The sequence below is a fragment of the Pezoporus wallicus genome, unplaced genomic scaffold (genome assembly GCF_028554395.1).
Source record: "Pezoporus wallicus isolate ANWC-B61680 ecotype Strahan unplaced genomic scaffold, APGP_CSIRO_Pwel_v1 contig_8779, whole genome shotgun sequence".
NCBI classification, from domain to species: domain Eukaryota; kingdom Metazoa; phylum Chordata; class Aves; order Psittaciformes; family Psittacidae; genus Pezoporus; species Pezoporus wallicus.
The window spans coordinates 194,367-214,987 of NW_026638529.1; the positions used below are offsets into that span (position 1 = coordinate 194,367).

Here is a 20,621-nt window from a genome sequence, read left to right on the forward strand (position 1 = left end):
AGAAGAGCCAAGGACGCGTGGATGTCACTATGGAGAAAAGACCAAACCAGGTATTCTGCTGCCGCGTGGGGAAAATCGGAAGAAGAGGAAAGCTGGTTTTGCAGAGTGCCTTAAACACAAATGACTTTACTGAGTAGGGGGCTTGGACTTCTGTCTCTGGATGTTATTACCAACTCAAATGTTGCATTTTACTTCTCTGGGATTAAAAGAAAACCACTTGAGCTGTACTGGAACCAAACCCTGTGTTTGCTTGAGTCCGTCTGGCTGGCTTGCACCTCTGGGGCCATGGTAGCGTGGGGGAACGGGCAAGAATTCATGGGATGCCTCAGCAGTGGGACCAGTGTCTGCCCCTGCCAGCTTTAAGCCCCTCGGTATGGTGGGAAGACTCATTCCTCTTGTCCTGACTTGCAGGTGGCTTCTCTGGTGTCCCCCAGAGAGTTTGTGGCTTCCCAAGGGATGCTCAGAGCTGCCTGTTTGCACAAAGCTTGCTGTGGGGCTGTGTCCTCAAGCTTCCAGAAAGTGGGCAGTCAGCTGGAAAGCTCGGGGCAGGAAGCAGGCAGCCCTTTTTCCCTTAGGAAACCAGATCAAGAAGAGGTCTGTGTGCTGAGGTAACAGCAAGGAACCAGGAACTCATGCAGCCCAGCTGTGGGTAACCAGGGAAGCTGCCAAGCTCCATAAGACTGCAAACTACACAGAAGAGAGATGTTTCCCCCTTAAACTGCAGTTCCCCCTCCCACTTCTTGCACAGTGCAAGAGGGGGAACAAAATTCAATCCAGGTGTTTTTATATTCTAGTAAAAATAATACATAGGGATAATGCAGAATTTCCTAATGAAGGTTCATTTTAAAGGGGAAAATTTTCATAATGAAGGTTCATTTTAAAGGGGAAAAAATACCAGTCTTCACTGTATAGTTCCTGAAGGTAATTAAATATTAATATAACCACTTCTTTTTAGTAATGGAAGGGGAGCTCTCTGAAATGCAGCCAAGTTTGGGGAAGGATGCGCTCAGGGTGGCCTGGCCTGTATGCTGGTATGAAAGAGGACAGTGATGGCTGGCAGGAGGAGCTGGTGGCTCTGATGTTTTCCAAGGACATCTCAGGTGCTACCCCAGGATTCAGGTCAGCAGAATGCTGGAGGGTATCTCATTGTATCCAGTGTTGTGCTCACCATGATCATCAACCCTACAGTCCCCACTTGCTACGGGGTAAATTTGTGCCTTGAGCCAGCCAATTTCTTTAACAGTGCCGTGGGCACTGAGAGATGCTGGCAGACAGCCTATGTGCTATTCAGTGAGCAGGTTTCTTCTCTAGTGTTCTATTAAGACACTGCTCATCTCTTCACAAATCCCAGAGATGTAGGTATGGAAGAGCAGGGAGGAGTTCACATGGCTTGTATCATGCCTGCTCATGCCCTGGGAGCAGCACAGGATGCCCCCCCCCCCCCCTTAGCCTCTTACACAGGCCAGGCTGAGGCACATTCCTGAAGCAGGTCTCGCCTCCTTCTCACCACTGAGCCTCTGCTGTAAAGCAGGGGCACCACAACTGCCCTGGGCCCCCTGCCTTGTCTGAGACTCTGTCATGGGACAACATGTGTTTCCCAAGTGCCTTATTTACAGAGCAAGAGCAAGGTCAGTCTGTGCCACTGTCACCCACCCAGGAACATGGGCACACATTCCAGTGGCACAGCCACAAGGGAACAAAGTAGGTGGTGCAGGGGTGCCATGGATGCCAGCAGAGGCAGACAGGGGATACTGCAGGTAGTACTGAAGATCAGTTTATTCGCCCTACTCCCTCTTCCCTAAAACCTGAAAACAACTTCCAGCAATATACGAGAAAGCAGTGAGAGATTTGGCTCTGCAGCTCCTCCCCTACGCACAGGACCAGATGAAGGTGTTAATGTGTTTGTGACAGCTGCTTCAAAAGGCACACAGCAGTTTGGAACCCCCAAAAACTCCCTAATGGGAGGTGTGCGAACTGAGCAGGACACCCCTCTGGGGCCTGGCTGCTGACACTACGTTTCTTACTGTGCCTCCAGGAAAATCTTAGCTGGTCCTGAAACAAGGAGACTCCACAGCACAAGCCATGGAACCCCCACTGGTCTGCTAACCTCTTCCTTGTGGGGTAGATTCAAGGCAAGAAAACACTCGGGGTTTTAGTTTTGAGAAGATGTGGAGGGTGAAAGGGATGGGGAGGACTGGTTTAGTATTGCAATGCATCATCAGTGTAACAGTACGAGGCTGCTGGTTGCACAGTGTTAGGGAGGCAGGAGCTGGACACAACAAAGGCTCCTGATGCCAAAAGATGTGCAGGATGGTTGGTCACACCTGCTCACTCCGGCTGTGGGGTGTAACGCAGGTACTTCTTGCCCGATGGGAGGTCCTTCGTGAAGACTCCTTTGGGAAAGAGCTTCTTGGCTTCCTCATCAGGTAAGGTGGGCACGACCATGACACTGTCACCAGGCTGGGGAGCAAATGGGAACTGTGAGAGCAGCAGAGGAGCTGGCATGTCCCTGCCTCTCCAGGAACGCTCAACCCCAGTGCCCCAGGCATATCCCCTGCAGCTCTGCCTGAAGCTGGCAGTGAGGACTGAGTGGGAGCTACATCAGGAGGTATGGGTGATGTCAAAAGGGAGAACTGTGCCTTCTGCCAGCCCTGCCAATGGGATCCCACAGGCCAGCTCTTTCCCATAGCACTTCCACGGGAACAGGGAGTAACAATAGGGGAATCTGGGTATCTCTTAAGATGGAGGAGGGACCACAACTAAGCAACTAGTAACCTTCTATGAGGATGTCTCTACTGTGTACATGCTACGTAAATTTCTGTGCCCACACTGGCCCTTCCTGGCTCAAAGGAAGGAGAACAGTGTGTGGGCCTGGGAAGGGTGCCCCACGCCTGCTGCTGTGCTGGCTTTGAGCAGACCTGAGCACACTGATACCTGGTAGTGCCCCTCCTGATCACACAACAGGACCTGCCTTGGCACAAAGCTCAAGTACTGATAGCCAGAAAGGCCAAGCTGAGTATTTGCTGGCACTGGGCACTGAGGGCTGGGAAGGGAGGTTCTTAAGGCTGATTCCAGACTGCAGCAACCCATATCGCACGACCTCATCAGCTTTCCCACCCTGTGAGTCCCCCTTCAAAGGAGGCTGGTTGACATTTCAATCCATGTTTTCAGTGGACAGCTGTGAGCTTTGCACCCCTCCTCACCTTCCAGTCCACAGGGGTAGCGACTTTCTTGTATGCCGTCAGCTGCAGGGAGTCCACCACTCTCAGGATCTCATCAAAGTTTCTCCCAGTGGTGGCTGGGTACAGTATGGAGAGTTTCAGCTTCTTATCCGGGCCAAAAACAAACACCTGAGTACAGAGACAGGATCAGGGCCTGGGTAAAATCCAACTGGTCTGCTGCGTCTGCTCAGCCCTGCTGCTCCTCACTTTCCTGAAAGGTGGTATACTTGATCGAAGGTATTGGAACAGGGGAGATGCCATGGTGGGGATCTAGAGCAACAAGTGATGCCCAGGGAGCACAGTGCATGTTCTGAGTGCTCCTGTATCTAATACCAGATTGGTTTGCTACTTGAAATGTTTCTTCCCCTTGACCTGTACCTTTCTAATGCAAGCACTGGAGTCCAGCAGATCAAGCTCTTTTGTCACCTCTGTGTTAGGACAGGCACAGCCAGGATGAGCTGGTGGATGGAGCTGCTGCCAGCAGGCCAGTGCTACACAAGCCTCTTCTTGTATCACAACCCATGGATCTAGCCCAAGGAAGTCAACCTAGCTCTTGAGGATGGTCATACCCATCCAGGTAAGCTGTGCCCATCTTCAAACCCACAGACACAGGGCAGGACAACAGGTGAAGCCTCCTGTTGAGAAGGCTGCTGCACAGCAGTGCTCCAGGTACTCACCACACGAGCAGTCAGCGGCATGCCATCCTTGTCCCGCTCATCTGGGTCCAGCATTCCCAGCTTGACAGCGAGCTCCCGGTTCGCATCAGCAATGATGGGAAAGGGGAGTTTCTCCTCCGGTTGTCCCCCGTTATATGCATTGATGTCCTGCAGAGACAAAACATGGCATGCTTGTGCTCACTGTTGTGGGTACCATCACAGGAGGCAGAGGCCAGACAGGGAGATCTCCACACAGGCTTAACATGTGTGGGGCAACCTCCTGCAAGGGGCCATGCAGAAATGTATTCAGCAGCTGCTCTACAGGAGCTTGTGACTTACTTGGCCCCTTACTTGCAGGCTGAGACAATACAGCCTTCCATGAAGTTTCTCTGCTTCCAGAAACCAGGTGACAAACCAGAAACCTGCATGCCAGGCTGCACTTTGCCTCATTCTTAGAGGTTAGTTGTTAGGCTGTCTATGCTCACACCCTGTGGCTCACCTCTGGAACTGCCTGTGGACCAGCTATTTTGCCCAGGAAGCGGGTATGGAGAAATAGGGAAGTCCTGCCCATGCTACTGACACAGGGAGATGTAACCACCTTTCTCTGAGAACAGAGGTGTTCCTCTTCTGACCCTCTCTGAGTAAGTAATCTAGCACTACTGACAGATGTGTTGGTGTCACACCTGAACTGGACTGTGCTCTTAAGGTAGTTTCTCTAGTGACAGACCAAACCAGCAACTCTAAAGCTAACAAAGGTACAGTGTCGAACACTTCACAGGTCTTGTATGAGGAACTAGTCTCACAGAGCAAGTCACTCCTAGGTCACTTAAACACTTCTGAAAATAGAGCAAAAGTCTGAGTGCAGGTGAACCATGGCTAGGACAGAAAACAATCCCCTTCCACATCTTTGCAGCTCTCCCTTGTAACCATAGTTTATGAAGCTGTTCCTTGTGCTAGTCCAAACTTGGCCCACTTCACAGCGAAACTGTATTTTGAGCGTCTCTGAATCTGGTCTGAACTTGGCCAAAGCAGTCGAGTTACTCTTGCAGTTTGCAGTATCACCCATACAGGTCATCCTGAGCCACAGCAAGGCTGTGAGGAGCCTGCTCAAGGCAGCACAAGCAGATCAGCTGCCAACATGAAAGCAAGTTTAATCTGCAGTTTCTGCCCCAGAACAAAGCTGCCCATTTCCTCTGTTCTCTTTATGCTACAAAGAGACAAAACTGCCTCCAGCATTGACACAAGCTTCCCACACATCAGTGTGGTGCATTATCAGCTGAGCTGGTAATCTGAATGTACAAATCTCCCTACTTTCCCCAGGCTTTGAACACACGGGAAAAGACTGAGTCCTGCTTAGAGGGAACGCAAGGATGGCAGGGTTGGAAATGGTGCCTCTTGGCACTGCCCACTGCTGTTTGGCATTGCAGAGGCAGCAAGAGCAGGCAGAAGGGGCTGTAATGCTGTCCCCGGCAAGCCTTATCAAAAGCAGAGTACGGAAGGAAAGCAAAGCTGGAGAGGCCAGCCCATGTGAAATGCCCTACAGTGTCACAGGAGGCTGTAGATAAAGGTCAGACAGTGACATGCCCCCTTCTCTCTTCAGAATGGGGGCTGGAGGATGAAGAGAGTTTCTGAGAAGCAATATCTGAATCCTATGTACTGTAAGTCGTTCCAAAATGCACATAATTTCATGACCTGGGGACCTTTGTACAAAACAGCCTAACAAACCCCACCCTATTTTGCAATAAGACACTCAAGACTTGCTTACTCCCCTGCAAATTATTTTCTTTCCAGCATCCAAGCTGAAACCAGACATCACTGCAGTGATTTATTCACTCTTGACTCACCAAGGTGAGGGCATCACTAGCCAAAGAGAACACCAAAGCTTTCTCCAACATGCACAGCACATGCCAGTCAATGCTGCTTACGGAGCTCATGCATTCAGCCAGCCCTTGGAGAAGCACTGCACAGACCGGGGAGGTAGGAGAGTGGGATCAAACCCTGGCTGAGCTACAGGCTTGCTCTGAGTCCTGGAGCAAGCCGCTGGGTCTTGGCTAGAGATGCCTAAGAACAGCAGTGACATCTTTGACTGAGAAAGCAGAGCTGAGCAGTGACATGAGAATTATTTGGTATACTCTGGTCTCACCTTTCAGGCCCCATCTGCCCACTGAAATTTGGCAGCAAAGCAAGCAGAAGTTTCTTTGTTGTTTCATGCAGAATTTCAGCCATTTCTCCTGCCCACTTTCTTCCTCACAGGCTGTGCTCCAGATAAAAGCAGCTTCATCATCTCACTACTGCTAGAAGCTTCATTCAAAAAGAAAGCATAGGTATGTAAAGGAATGCTGCACAGAGAGGCCTGCCTGAAGTTTTGCTTACCCCTAGGATTTCTAAGATCTAGTGAAGAAAACTGCAGTTTCTAGATTTCAGTTTAGCATTTAATGAAGTCTGCTTCTGTCCAAACAGTCAGCTTCTGCCAAGGCTTTGTATGTCTGTTAAGCTCTTTTTTAACCTGTGGCTGGGCAGGAGAACCCTTAGAGCACTGCCCCCAGTCTCAGCCTTGTGGTAGGCCCAAACAGTTGCTTTCCCTGTTTAGCTCTCCACATTATCTGAAGTTCTTTTAAGTTTTGTCAAGGACAAAAGAAAAAGGATCATGTATATAGGCAAGGTCTAAGAGCAGAGCAATCACATTCCTGTCCTCTCTTATACCCTCCATGATGTATGCATGGAGGTTCATGGCTCCTCCATGCTCCCCATACTGCTCACAGTGTTGTAGCCTAACATGTCCTCCTGTTCCCAGGCTAAAGAGCCCCAGTTGCTCTGCACTGAAGTAGACCTGCCCAAACCTGCAGGCAGCTTTGTTCCCCCTCTCCACCTTTTCTTGTTCTCCTGTAGCCTGCAAGATGGATTATTTCAAACACAGACTATATGGAAGGCTCCAGTCTGCTACGGATTTGTCCTCACCAGCTGGATCTTTGCTCTGGTGGACCTCCACACTTTTCTCTTTGACAGGTGCTCAGCTGACATTTCCAAACCACTGCCTGCGAGGCCTCTCACAGCCTGACAGAAAGCTCCCTGCAGCTTGGACTACTGCCCTTTGCCTTTCTCCATGCTTGTTCTGGAAGATTTTCTAAACATTTCTAAACTCTGCCTCCCATTAGTTAGCGTCAAGTGACTGTTCTGCAACTTCTGATTTTACCTTGAGGTTGTGCTAAATAATTCCATAATGTCAGCAAAGTCAGCTCGTTGTTCATATTTCATATCTTTTCCAGATCACCCGTGCTGAACCCCAAGCATCCCTGCAGACCCTCCTTTGCCACAACTTACCACCTCATCCTGTCTCCCTGCAGAAAAAGAGCCTGCCCTTCACAAAGCTGCTTTGGTCAAAAGCTTCTTGGAAATTTTAAGACTTTGTAAAAGTCAGCAGTAACTTCACATGGCTTTAGCCAACCATGAGATGAGACTTCCTTACAAAAGCACAAACTTTCTGCTATATTTAATGGGATGTTATCTGCTATTTTGACTGGTGGTTTCAGCCAGTTTGACCAGCATGGAAATCTCATTTACTGGAGTGGGATTTATACACCAGTTTTCCCAGGACATTCTGGAGCCTGGAAGGACATCAGCCATGCACCCCTAATGGAAGAAGGTCAATTTAAGCAAAAAGGCAATTAAGTAATTTCTAAAGCCAGTCAGTAATGAAACAATGTTGAACTGTGGATATTTCTCACTTTTACTACCTCTTATTGCATGCATGTCTTACTCCTGGAAAATGCGAAAATATTCTCAATGTTAAGAGCAAATTAAAAAGCAGGTAATTCACCCAGAGATTTCTATTCTCTGGCCATATCCGTCTGAAATGCTCATTTTACACCCCTGCCACCTATGAGGCCTGGAATCTTACTCCCTGGCAGCGCCCCACTGCTGACGCTGCAACTGAAGTTTTTAATTAGTTTATGTTCTTTCAGCAAGCTATTTCGTTCCCATCTTTTTATATACTCCTTTTATGGTGGTTTTATATTTAACATTCTCTTACTTGTGGTTTTAAGTTTAACATGTCCCTCTTTGTTCTCTTTTTTTTCCCCGTGTCTGGGCATGAATTGTACCCTTTGAAGACTGCCTGTTCATGTCTGATACCTCCTTTCCTTTCCTGTTTTATTACAGAACCTTTTGAAGGTCTATGGAGAGACTGCTTTCCTGCAAGTTCTGGCACCATCTTCACTTATGTTATTCTTTCAGGCGTTGGTGGGAGAGCAGTAATACTATTTTCCTCCTATTTCAAAGTGTTAGTAATTAGAGTGCTCTGGACTTTGCGGAGTGCTCCAAGAAGATGGGAGCAGACCTTTCTATTCTTACTCTGAATTTTAGCCACTCCTATCCTACATGCTTTGGGATTTGAGATATGTAATCCTGAGTGTGTGCTTTGTTCTGCATGGACTCTTCCTCTGGCCTTCAGAGCAAAGGCAGCAGTGCAAGCTCCCCTTGTGCCTCTTCATGCCCCATACCTTGCTCCAGCACATGTGATCTTGGACGCTGTCAATGGAGAGGGCGATCATCTTCACATTGCGCTTGCTGAACTCGGAGGCCAGCTTTGCCGCCCGGCCAAGCTCTGTAGTGCAGACGGGTGTGAAGTCCCGTGGGTGGGAGAAGAGGATGCCCCATCTGAAAGAAGAGAGCAGGAGATGGCATTAGGGCAACATATTGTTTCGGGTTTTTTTTTTGGCAAAATTTCAGTAAAATTTTTAATTTTAATATTTATGAAATTACAGTTTACTATAATTTGACAAGCACTGACATATTCTAGACAGATGTTTCAGAAGCTTCCTTCTCAGTCTGACAGCATACCTCAGCTCAGATCTGTGTCCTGGTATTTCATCTGAAGTTTCTCATTAAGTAATTCTCATTAAGTAATTCTCATTCACAGACAAAAAGCTGTATAGACTGTATTGCACAGAGAATACTGCGGGAACAGCTCACCTCTGTCCTGTCTTAGAGAAATGGGAACAGAGCTGGAGGGATACACTGAGGCACCCTGCAGATGGCTCACCAACAGAACTTACAGGGCAGTGACCTGGCCAGTAGTGCTACAAGTCTCTTTATACAATATGTGTACTACTTGAAAAAAAGGCAACAAAAACCCAGATAGAAGCCGCCCAAGAAAGCTATCATGTGGGTGCTCAGGCTGGAACATACTGTTTCAAGAAGCCCTGCATCTTATTTTCTCACTAAGAGGGTTCTTTTCTCCCCATTTGCCCAAGCTCACAACACTGACAGAAGCGGACTCAAACACCGATTCAACCCTGCCAAGCACTGCAGGAAGCAAGTCCTAAATGTACCGTGCCAGCACTCTCCTGCTCCAGCCAGAAATGGAGCAACATTTTTTTTGGGGAAATAGTGCCTAAAAACAAGTGGCTTTCTACTTCCAACAAGTGGCTCCAACAGGACTTTGCTACCGCTCGATTATACACCTCCGCAAGCCCAGGCTCACTCTCCAGGCTCGCACGGGACATACGTGACACGCGAGCTGATCTCTGGGGCTGCCCTGGACTGAGCTGTGCCCTGGCAAGCCTGGCTTTGCACTTGTCCGGGCTCTGCAGTTTTCAGAGCCCGTCTTTGCTCTCCTTGGGCTCGGCTCGCCCGTGGTGAGCTCTGCCGGCCCTCTGGCTGCGCAGCCCGCAGGAAGGATGGGGAGAGGCGGCTCCCCGCGCTCGGCGGGGCCTGCGCTCCCCTGGCACATCGCGGCCCCCGGCCCGTGTCACACACACCGCGGCGGCTCCGCAAGGGGAAAGCGAACATTTCTGGGATAAGCCCGCCAAGCTCCCACCAGGGGACGGGCAATGAACGGCCGTGCCCATCTGGAAATAAAACTCAAGCTCTCGGCGCCCGAAGCGGAAGGCAATCGGGGCGCGGGACCCTGGGCCGGTCTGCTGCGCGGTGAGCGGCCCCCTTCCCGCGGGCCGGCCTCGGGGTCATCCTCCTACCCTGACGCCCTCCCGCCGAGGTCCCCCGTTCCCGACCCTCCTTCCCGCGATGCTCACGAGTCTCCCAGGAAATCGTGGAAGCGGATTCGCCCCTGCGTGGTGTCCGCCTCGAAGTTGGGCGCCTCATCGCCCAGCAGCAAACCCGGCATGGCTACACCCGCCAGCCGAGCGGCAGTGGGGCCTGGGCGCGCGTTTGTACCGTGCCTGTGCGGAAGCCTCAGCGTTGGCCTGGGCTCCGGACCCCTCTGTGCTGGTGTTGGGAAGGAGGCCGTTTAGGAGCAGCGCTTTTTGTTTGATGTCTCTGCCTTTCCCTCTCTCCCCTAGGTACTGGGCCAATTTGAAGCTCTGGTTCAAACAGAAGATCAGTAAGGAGGAGTTTGACCTGGAAGCGCGGAGGCTTCTCACGCAAGACAATGGTAAAAAGCCATCTCGTGTTTGTGTTTCTGTGGTTCTGATGCTGGTTTGCCACGCCTGGGAGGAGGTCCTCTCTGCTGTGCACTGCTTCCCGGACAGGGAAATTGCTGTAAGGGAAATAAGAATAGCTGGGGCTCCTGTAGCCCTAGGTGGGAGGTGCCCTGAGCTCCTGGGGAAAAGTCCCTTTGTGGCCTTGGCACTGACAGGCAATTTGGTCTTGTGAGAATACAGTAAAATATGGTGTCCCAGCAAAAAAAATGCCATTTTGTTATGTCACTGTAGACATAACAAAACAGCATGGAAAGTGTCCTTTGCATGCTGTGCTCTTCCTGTGACTGGGACTGAGCTGGTGTGGTTGAAGTGGGGAAGGGAGCCCCAAACTCACCTAGGCAGTTCTGCAGCAGGCAGGTGCCTTTCCTGTTCTTTGGGGTAGCAGGTGGGAGTGCTGGAGGGTGACAGTCTCTTATCGTTGCCTCTCTGTAGGTCTGTGAACAGTGGTGGGCATTGCTGAGATTATTGTTGGGGCTCCTGACCTCCATGTTTGTTATCTCTATGGGAAAGAGCAGGGAGTCTGTTAGTGCTCGTGTTCAAAAGCTAAAGAGGATCCTTTCCCCCTCTGACCCCATTTATGAAGTTCATCTTTTGTCTTTCTCATGCGTATTTACTTATTTTGTGTTTCAGTAAGCTTTCTTCAAGGAAGTTGCATTTATCTCGAGCCTGTTTGACTTAATTTTGCCTCTCTGGGAGTGGCTTTTATTGGTCCTTTCCTAGCAAACCAAAAGCTCTGCTACCATAAGTCTGTATGGCAGGAGGGACACTGGATCCTTCTCTGACTGGCTGAATGCACCCGATGTTTCATGTCGCATGCTTTAGGGCTGGATTTGCATGTGTAGCACACTGAGAAGTGATAAAATTTATTTTCATATCGTGTAGTATCCTTTTTGTTAGTATAGTAGTAGCAGTTCCTGGGTCTAGAAGAAGAAAGCTCTCAAAAAAACTTAAATTGAGAGTTGTGCCTATGTAGCTAAGCAGGTGGGCAATGTGTGACTGGAAGGGCATTGTGAGCTACTGTAAGATCGATTTGAGGGAGTGCCTCTGGGCACTGATGTGTTGCTAATGAGCTGTCTATCTTTATACAGTCCACTCTCACAACGATTTCCTCCTGGCCATTCTTACCCGATGCCAGATCTTGGTTTCTGCACCAGGTAAGTCCTGAGAAGCCTTATTAAAACAACCAGGTATCAATGCTTTGTCATGTGTACTTTGTACAAAGTACGCCAGTTTTCTGAGCCTTAATATCAGTGTTCTTATTGCCACACAGGCTAAAGGGTAGCAAAATAGTGATCCAGCTGACTTCAGCAGAGATGCTTTTCTGAACAAGCAGTTTGTGCTTGGTTAGAGGCTGACGCTGGGTTGCTGTGTGTGATAAATCGGTTTGATTCCTGGACTGGGTGTGTGCTGTGGGCTGAAGTGTAAAGGCTTCTACTGGGAATGCTTACAGTGAGTCTTGGTTGAGCTGTGGCTGGTTAACCCAGCCTTCTTCAGATAGTTCACCTTTTAGCTCTGTGAGCATTTTCAGTGGCTGTTGTCTTTTTGGTCTTCAGAAGAGCTCTCAATTAGAGATTTGGTAGGAAGGATGGCTGAACTGCAATCCAAAATATGAAACTGCTGCGTAGTAAGGGAGAAAAAATTGTTACAGCTCTGGGCTGAGAGTGGAGAGGCAAGATTTTAAGGAGAGAAGATCTCTGTTACTAGTGTACCTGATGTATCTAGAGGAATGAAAAAAAAAATGCATTTTTGGATGCCCACAGCTTTTTGTGTTGCAGCTGGTCTTTAACTATACCAGCTGTGCTAATTAAATGTTAACCTCTCCCACCTCCAAACTTGCTTTGTTTGCTCTTGAACTTTATGAATGCCTTTTGAGTCTCAGGCTTTTCCTCTCTATATTAATCTTGCTGCTCCTTGCTTTTGACTTAGTAGTTGCTTTTGGCTTGTAGCTGGATTATAAAAAGAAAGTACAAGCACAGCAATTCCCCTGTGGGTGTTACCTGAAGTATCTGAGTGTAAATTATGAGGTGGAGGGAGAGCGTGTCTGCGTTCCCTGAGCTCAGCACTGACCTGTTGCAAGTGTTGGAGTAGAGATCAAAGCTCATAGGTCTTGCTTCTGAGTGACAGTAGTCAACTTAGAGCCCATTGCTGTGTGACTAAAGGTGGGGTTGTTAGTTTCTATGTGCATTACTCTGTTCTTAACTATTGAATTTCATTTGTCTCTTTATCCAGTCACATAGTCTTCTGCAGGTTTTTTGCAGCCATCCAGTCAGGCCTCATCTTCCCGGGCTTGAGTAGCTCAGATTTGCCAACAAACTCTACCAGCCCCGACAAGTGCTCCCCTTTTCAAGGCTATCTAGGAGTGTGTTAAAAGTGCAAGCCCCATCACAAAGCAGTGTGGTGCTCCACAGGTGTCTTTCATATGCTTATTATGTCCTGCCTGACCTTTTTTCATTTCAAGTCCTTGCAAGGACTTTCTCTCTTGTCCCATTGAAGCTTACTGTCTTTAAAAGCCCTTGAAGAGCCCTTCATGGTTGTGGTTCAGCAGCTTGGTGACAGCATGTAATGGAGTGGTAGCTGACCAGCTGGTGGTCACCTCCAGTGCTTTCAGGCAGGCTTTTGTTTGCTCTAGCCACACATCTGCATAAGCCAGCTTGAAAAGAAACAACCACTGCAGTTTAACCATGTGTATGTTCCTGAGGACATGGTTTAGTGCTTTGCAGTTAATGGTACATGCTGCTAGTCCCTTCTAGAGTCTGTTTTGCTCTCCTCAGGTCGGTGCAGTCTCCCACTGATTTTTGAGCTAATCTGTGCTGAGATACCTCTTTTTGGGCAGCTGACTGGTAGACACACATTTTACTTGCCAGTCTGCTGTGTGTGGTGCAGCTGATCACACGTGCAAACCCAGGAAAGTTCAGTACAAGTGGAATACTAGATGCTGTGTCTAGACTTGGTTTTTTCCTTCTAGATATCAGTTTGATACCTGCAAGGTTGTTTTTTTTCTTCCTTTTTTCTTTTTCCTTTTTCCCAATGTGAGAATAGAAAGCTGACAGGCTTTTGTCTCCACCACTGTCTTTTGGGCAGAAGGTGGAGATGTAAACATCATGATTCATGGAAACAAGTAACTTTAAAGAAGTGTGCTTGATGCACTTGGCATGTCATGAGGGTTACTGGCGCATGTACTTTCCACCTTCATGTGAGAGACACAATGGAAAAAGAACCATCTTAAAATGCTATTTTGATTAATGTGTGGTCAGTGTTAAAAGTGTACTTGTTATTGTAGCATTTGGAATAGGCAGCTTTGGGGAAGGTGTTTTTAAGAAGTGATTATCATGTATGTTGGACCATGCAAACTGATCTGATCCAGATTTTACTGTCTCTGGCAGTAGTGGTTCCACTTGGACTTGTAAGGGATGCTGGGGGAATGTGACCCTTTGTGAGGACACTTCCTATTTCCCCGTCTCATCTGCTTAGGCTGTTGGTCACACAAAGTTCAAATCCCAGTTCAACAGCCTGTCTGGCATGGGATGTTTAGGAGCTGGTGGTAGAGAGGGAAGGAAGTTCATACCTATTTCAATGTGAAGAATGACCAGTTTCTTTAATTCCTGCTGAGCTCCCACTGAGGGCACAGCAGGGTTCTGAGGAACCCTGTATCTGGCTTCTCTGCCCTTTTTAAAAATGGATGTTTTTCCCCTCTGCTAGCCATATTTGTGAAGACACCCATAAATACTTGAGTGGCACCCATCTGTAACATAGCTGGGAAGCTGTGAAAGTGCTAGAAGAGAGGAAGCTTCCCAGAAATATGCTATCCAAAATACTATAGTGTGCCTTACTGGTAATTTTAGGTTGGCTGTACCAGTCTGAGTGGTGTGGCACACTTCCCATTATAAGAAAACTGTTTTCTTTGGTATTCTCTTTCTACCAGTATTTTTGTAAGTGCTTTTCTGAACTTTTATATCATTTTTCCATCAAAAGAACTAAAATGTAAAGCTTTTTTTTTTTTTTAAGCTTGCATGGACGTGTTCACTAAGCTTATTTGTTGCAATCAAGTCAGCAAAGTTTCTCGAGTTAATACTTACCTCACTTGAACTGTTACCTCCCTCAGCTAAATGTTAACAATAAACCTGAGACAATTGCATGCGCTTGATTTGGCGTTGTAAGGGTTTAATTTATTTGCTAGTAATCTGGAGCCATCTAAGAGATGGTTCAGCAAACTGGAGCTCCTGCCAGGATAGCAGGAGCATTTTATTCTATCAGCATTGCCCACAGGCTTTGCTCGAAGGACTGCCACCTGTGAGATGGGCTCAGGTTGCATGAGTTCTCTTCTCTCCAGGCATGGGAAGGGAGGAAAGGAAGAAAATGGAAGTGTGAATTCTTGACAGAGGAGAGTCATCAGAATATATTTGACTAAACCCTTGTCTCTGCAGGAAAACAAAATCCAAAACAACTGAAGATTGAATAAACAAGGGTGGAAAAATGCATGTTTCCTGTGCCTGGCTGCTTTTCTCTGTCGTGACTTTCTCTGTATCTTTGACCTTTCCTCCTGTGTGGTGCTGGTGCAGCATATCAGGAAGACCTGACGCGCTCTGTCTGGTGCCATCATCGCAGATATGCGGCAGCTCTTAGAAAAACATTCTTATCTGTTGCTCATCTTTGAAGGCCTATCAGCAGCCATTGCTGTGGCTTATTAATACCTCATTCTCTTGCTAGCAAGATTCAAAAAAAAGCTGCTAACATCTCTGAAGTTTCATGCCTGGGACAGCCCAGCCTTGTCACTTGTGGCCAGGAATGCAAGTACTGGTTTTCTTAGAATACTAGAGGGAAATTTTGCTTTCTTTGTCTAGTGCAAGACATGCTTGGTAATACAAAACCTGGAAAAGGAGCCAAAAAAATTCTGCTCTGCCCTTATTACAATGGACAGTAGGAGACAGTGTCTCTCTTTTTCCTTATTCTAAGCTAAGTCCGGCTATATTTGTTTTTTTTTTTAATGCACAGGCTGAGATTTGGTTAAGTTGCATCTTTCAGATCCACTGTCGGAAGCCTTGAAAATCAGTTGCCATTTGTTTAAAAGTCACTATAATATATTTTTAAATAAGATATTTAAAAAATTCTGACCCTGCTGTAACCTGTTAATCATTAATACATTATTAGGCAAAAGGATGGTTTGTTTCTGTCTCCATCTGTTCCAGTTTCTCTGTCTCCACCACCTGTCATGTAGTTAGTTGTTAAGGAAGCTGTCACAAGTGAGGATGAGGAGCTGTATGTGATGACTCATAAGGAAGAAGGGCCTGGGGTGGGGTGGCATTGCAAGCTAAAGACGTGCTTTTATTGAAAGCTTTGAAATGGACCAGGTAATTTCTGTGTCCATAACACACCTAATCCCCCCTGCCTAGAAGGCGTCTGACCTGCTGTGGAGGAGAGGAGGAGGGGCAAGAAAGGACTCATCTGTAAAGAGCAAAGTATCTTGTGGGAGAAGTAATGTTATTTTGATAGATCCTAAGATGTAAGCCCTGAGATCTTGATGAAGGGCAGTATCGGTCCTTGAGTTGGTTGCCCTCATGGTGCTTTCCGACACCCACTCATGAGGGCCTCTCCTGTGATGTTGTAGTGATGAGTAGTAACACCAGCTTTATAATTTTTGGAGGGGATTTATTATCTTTTAATTTTCTATAATTGACTGGTGGATTTGGGCAACAGGGCTCGTTGTAGACTATTGGTTTTCACCTCACCATTAGGATATAGCTTAACTTTTTAGTAAACTTTTTTTTATAGGAGCAATATATCATCTCTGTGTGTGTAGTTTGTTTCTAACTCCTTCTTAGCACCTGGTGGTTCAGAAACTTCACCTGGTTTCTTCTGGTTTAACCTGACCCCTAAAGTCATGTTTTAGAAGTTGTTTTTCTTTCATGGCAGAGGACACTGCTCATGCTTCAGCCAGGAGAGTGGGAAGCTCCACATAGCTAAGGACCTTTAGCCAGCCTCATTTCCTGTAAGCAGGTCTGTAGTGTAATTGTATTTATGAATTCCTGATTACAGCAAATTAAACATAGTTTAATAGAGAGCTGGAGGTAACCACACAAGTTGATGTGAAGCTGGTATTGAGCTGTGGCCACCTGCAGTAACAGGAGGGAACCAGAATGGCTGGTTATTGGTACTCAGTGAGTGTGCTTGAGGGTGGCCAAGCTGTGGATGGTGAGTTGTGGGTTGGCTGCTGTCTTGTAATGGCAAATGCTGCTCTTGGGCAAGAGAACATCTAAAATGTTAGTGTTGTCAGCACTGCCTGGCAGTAGAGCTCCAGCCTCCACTTTGGAGCTGAGTTAAAGACCTTCAGAGCTCAGTTGTCTAGCGTCCCTGGAGGTGGGCAGGACTCAAAAAGGGTGCTCACGTGCTATGCAAAACTAAGGGAGGAGGATGCTGATGGTGCAGAGCAGAGGCTGCCACTGTAGCCACGAGAGGGCTGTCCAGTCTTTGAGTTGTACTTTTTGTTCACTGTCAGCAAGTGCATATGCATCCAAACCAACACTTAGTGCCAATGTACCTTAGGGAATTGTGCATTGATCCTGCAAACTCATCAGTGGTAAGTCTGCTAGGCTGTCCTTGTCAAGAGCTCTGTGATTGTCAGAATTGGTTTGACCTACTGTAGGCATAGCTGTCAGCATATTGTGGACTTCTGATGTGGCCAAATGTATTTATTGGTATTACATAGTAATCACATTCTCAGCTGCCTGCCAGTTCTGGTCAGTCACAAGCTCACTGCTTGCTTTGGTGTCATCCTGCTCCTGAGCTCAGTGGCCTTTGCAGTTCTTCCCCTGCCTCCCCTCAGAGCAGCAAGAATGATCAGCTGTGGTGTTTAACAAGGGTGTGAGACAAAGCTGGCTAAAGCTGATGGGGCACTAACTGTAAAGGCATAGGTAACAAGTCAGACTGCTTGATCCTTTTGCTTGTCATCTGATCCAGGAGTTGGTGGGAGGGGAATCCTCCCTGTGGGCAAGGTCCTGTTGTCTTCCTGATGGAATAAATGGTTTGTTCCTTCCTTGCAGCTTTCCTGGTGGTTGTGCTCTTCTCCATCCTTCCACCATGGATTTTTGTGTGGTGTGCTGACAAGTTTGTACTAAAGTAATGGGACATGAGTAAGTCAAGCTTGCAGGGGGCTGATGAAGAAAGGAAAGGGCTGCCAAAAGCATTCTCCTCTGAGAAGTCCTTCCTTCTGGCCATGGCTGTTGATTTTGGGTTAAGGAGTTTTAATGCTTGTGTTTTTTGGTTGGTTTTTGGTTGTTTGTTTGTTTGTTGTTTTTTTTTTTTACCTTTTCAATTTGTAGAAGGTGCTGGAACTCTGCCGTGGCCGGGTGGCTCTGCAACTAAACCTGGAAAACCCAAAGGAAAGAAAAAGATATCTTCTGTTCGACAAAAGTTTGATGTAAGTGTGATCAAATGGTCATGGCTCTCTGACACTCTTTCATGGGTGAAGAACTCTGCACATGCATGCAGCTTTTCTTGCTTCCAGGGATGATGGAAGTCCAACATGTGCAGTGATGTATGTCTTACTTGTTTTGAGTTCTGGATTGGAATAAGAGCTGGGGGGTTAGTGGCTGGTGTCTGTCTTATGGAAGCTTCTTTGGGATAAAGGCTGCAGTGTGACCTGGCTTTGTTAGACACCAGAGAATCCGTGGAAGGCCACCTAAATGTCGAAGTTGCAAAAGCTTGTATTCCAGGAACCAGCAAGGAATAACTTAAGCCCTATGGTTACTGCAGTTATGCTTGGGCAGGTCTTTCATAGTCGCATTCACCTCTCACATTCTCTGTAATATCTTGTTCACTTGGATTTCCTATTTATTCAGGAGTCAGGCAGAACTCAGTGATTTTATGATCTGCTCTACAGGACTCTGCAATCAGAAGTGATAAAAGTAAGGTATTTGTTGTTTAAGAGGGTCAGGTTGTTTCAGAGCATGTTTTGCAAAGATGCTGTCTTCTGGTAGGTGGCAGGTAAACATGCAAGATCCAGTTCGCTTGGCAACAAAGGCTCTGTACCTCCATCTGGTACTGTCTGTGTTTGTTCTACAGTTGTTTTGGCACTGCCAGACCAGTGTGGAGGGGACCTGGTATGAAAGAGGATTAGGATGGAGCAATGTCTTCAACAGGTGGGGTTTGATGAGACAAGTCTGAGCACATGATGGGGGCCTACGAGACATCTGGAGAGGGGCTTTTTGCAAGGGCATGTAGTGATAGGACAAGGTGAAATGACTTTAAACTGACAGGGGAGGTTAGATGTTAGGAAAAATTCTTCACTATGAGAGTGGTGAGGCATGGAACAGGTTGCCCAGAGAAGCTGTGGATGTCTCATCCCTGGAAGAATTCGAGGCCTTGGTGGACGGCACTTTGGGCAACCTGGTCTAGTGGAAGGTGTCCCTGCCTGTGGCAGGGGGGTTGGAATGAGGTGATCTTTAAAGTCCTTCCAACCTAAATGTTCTATGGTTGGTTCTGTGATTCTGTGATCATGATCCAGTTCAGTTTTCTGACAAGGCAGAAAACAAACCATACCAAAAAAAGACCAAAAACCCCAAGTTTTTCTTGTTGGTTTATTCAGCTGGATCAGTGTTGTATGTAAAAGGCTGTGAAAAGGAAGAAGGAGCTGGGGATAGGGGAGAATGGGCATGTGAAACTTCCTGGTCTTAGGCATTGAGGGGTTAGGTTGGCTCAGCTGAAGTGCATACTGCACCTCTGGGGACTATAGTTAGGCACCATGTGTGCGCTTGCTTCAGTGACTGGTGTTTGAGAGATGTGTCCAGCTGAAGGCTTGTTGCATTTGGAAACTGCTGAAGTATTCTGCAGTGCTCACAGGTGCAACCTGGATTCTGAGGGCTGTCTGTCATCTTTTTGTTCCAAAACTTCACCATGACTTCTCAGTAGCAAGTGGAGGGGAGGTTGAGTTGTGATGTAGTGGAAGCCTTGGAATTTGGTTACTCGGATCCCCCTGTGTTACAGCACATCTAGTGTGTGTTTATACATGTATTCCTGTAATGCCTGGTAGTAAGTACTGTATGTTGTGATTAATGGGCTTGTCTACTACTAGTGGAATTCCTGAGCAGTGTGAACTTGAAGTGCCTTGATATTTCCTGATGTTTCCCTCATTGGTCAGAGTAACAGCTGTGAATGACCGACCACAGGTTCGTTCCAGTTGGCTTCTGCTCTGCTAAACCACGTTCTCCTTTGGAGTTGCTTACATTTTTAAGGTCTTTTTTTCCAGGCATACAGATATGTAGCTTTCCTGTAATGAAAACATAAGTCTTCAGAATTACGGGGAGGGAAACCTGCTTTCACATAACTAGTGGGTGGATTGGTTTTTCACTCTTGAGTTAAATGCCACACTGTACTTTGAATAAAGCAGCCGCCCTTCTTCTCCTGAAACCAAGATGCGAGAGATCCACTTTGCTGCATATTCGTTGTTTATATTTAAAGATTGTGTTTGTCTTGATGCCCTGAGAACCTTGCAGCCATCGTCATTCCAAAGCCACCGGATTTGTGGCTTGGATGCTTGTGGGAGTACTCCATCAGCTTGTTCCCTTGTGGGCTGGGTCAAGCACATGTCTGGGCTCAAGTATCAGTTGTTCTCATCTGCTTTTTTTCCCCTGCTTTACCTGGGGCCCAAAACTTCCCAGGAGTCACCACAACCACTTGCAGCTTGAGGCACCAGCTCTGCAAGGGCATTATGCTGGAATATGTGTGGCCTGGAAAATGGGGGTTGCTGTCTTGTGGTACAAATTCTTGTTCTGTGATGTCTTTTTTTTCCTAAATAACTGAGGCAGTTCTGAAAAGTATCCATAATCCATCTCTGAATCAGTGGCTGCTCAGTAACACAGCTCTGCTTGGAGTATTGTAAGTGCATGGGGAGACTAGAGTATGAAATTCAAACCTGGAATTTGGCTAAGTTGTTCCATTTAAAGCTTTAAATAAATGAGAATCAATCACACAAGCTTAAGATGATGGTTTTTAATCTTGATGGAAACTGTACAGTTAGTAAGGAAAATCACACCCTTCTGTACAATTAATAGCTAAATAGACAAGAACCCTTCAGCATGGAAAGAGGTGACTGTAAAATATGGAAGTCCATAAAATCAGCACTGGCCTGAATAGCATTTGAGCCTTAGAGGAGAATCGAAAGAATCTAGCAGGTGAGGGAAGTACAGAGCAAACCTGAGGAGGTGACTCTTTATGTGATGTGTTGTTACACCGTAGAATTCCTTGCTGTAGGATGTGGATACCCAAAGTTTGGGTGGTTCGGGGCATTGCCGAACAAGTTCATGGGTTGC

At 47.1% G+C, this 20,621-nt stretch overlaps 2 protein-coding genes and 1 long non-coding RNA gene across 3 annotated transcripts in view; 2 read left to right on the plus strand and 1 right to left on the minus strand.

Moving 5' to 3' along the window:
* Nucleotides 1-1,758: 1,758 nt before the first annotated feature.
* On the minus strand, nt 1,759-10,011 carry PRDX6 (peroxiredoxin 6). Its single transcript, XM_057411193.1, has 5 exons — nt 9,910-10,011; nt 8,377-8,533; nt 3,899-4,045; nt 3,204-3,350; nt 1,759-2,460 (listed from the first exon to the last, which is right to left on the minus strand). Exons 1-5 carry the CDS (start codon nt 9,999-10,001, stop codon nt 2,329-2,331), a joined length of 675 nt encoding a protein of 224 aa, XP_057267176.1. The 5' UTR covers nt 10,002-10,011; the 3' UTR covers nt 1,759-2,328.
* LOC130600125 (uncharacterized) lies at nt 3,618-6,220 on the plus strand. Its single transcript, XR_008972382.1, has 3 exons — nt 3,618-3,798; nt 5,669-5,854; nt 6,131-6,220. It is a non-coding gene; the product is annotated as an uncharacterized LOC130600125 (long non-coding RNA).
* Nucleotides 10,012-10,106: 95 nt separating the features above from the next.
* TADA1 (transcriptional adaptor 1) overlaps nt 10,107-20,621 on the plus strand; it is a 30,615-nt gene continuing 20,100 nt past the window's right edge. Inside the window, exons 1-3 of the mRNA XM_057411192.1 lie at nt 10,107-10,268; nt 11,406-11,471; nt 17,634-17,731. Of these exons, the coding sequence (XP_057267175.1) occupies nt 10,148-10,268; nt 11,406-11,471; nt 17,634-17,731 (285 nt within the window). The 5' untranslated portion in view covers nt 10,107-10,147. The remainder of the gene's footprint in view (nt 10,269-11,405; nt 11,472-17,633; nt 17,732-20,621) is intronic.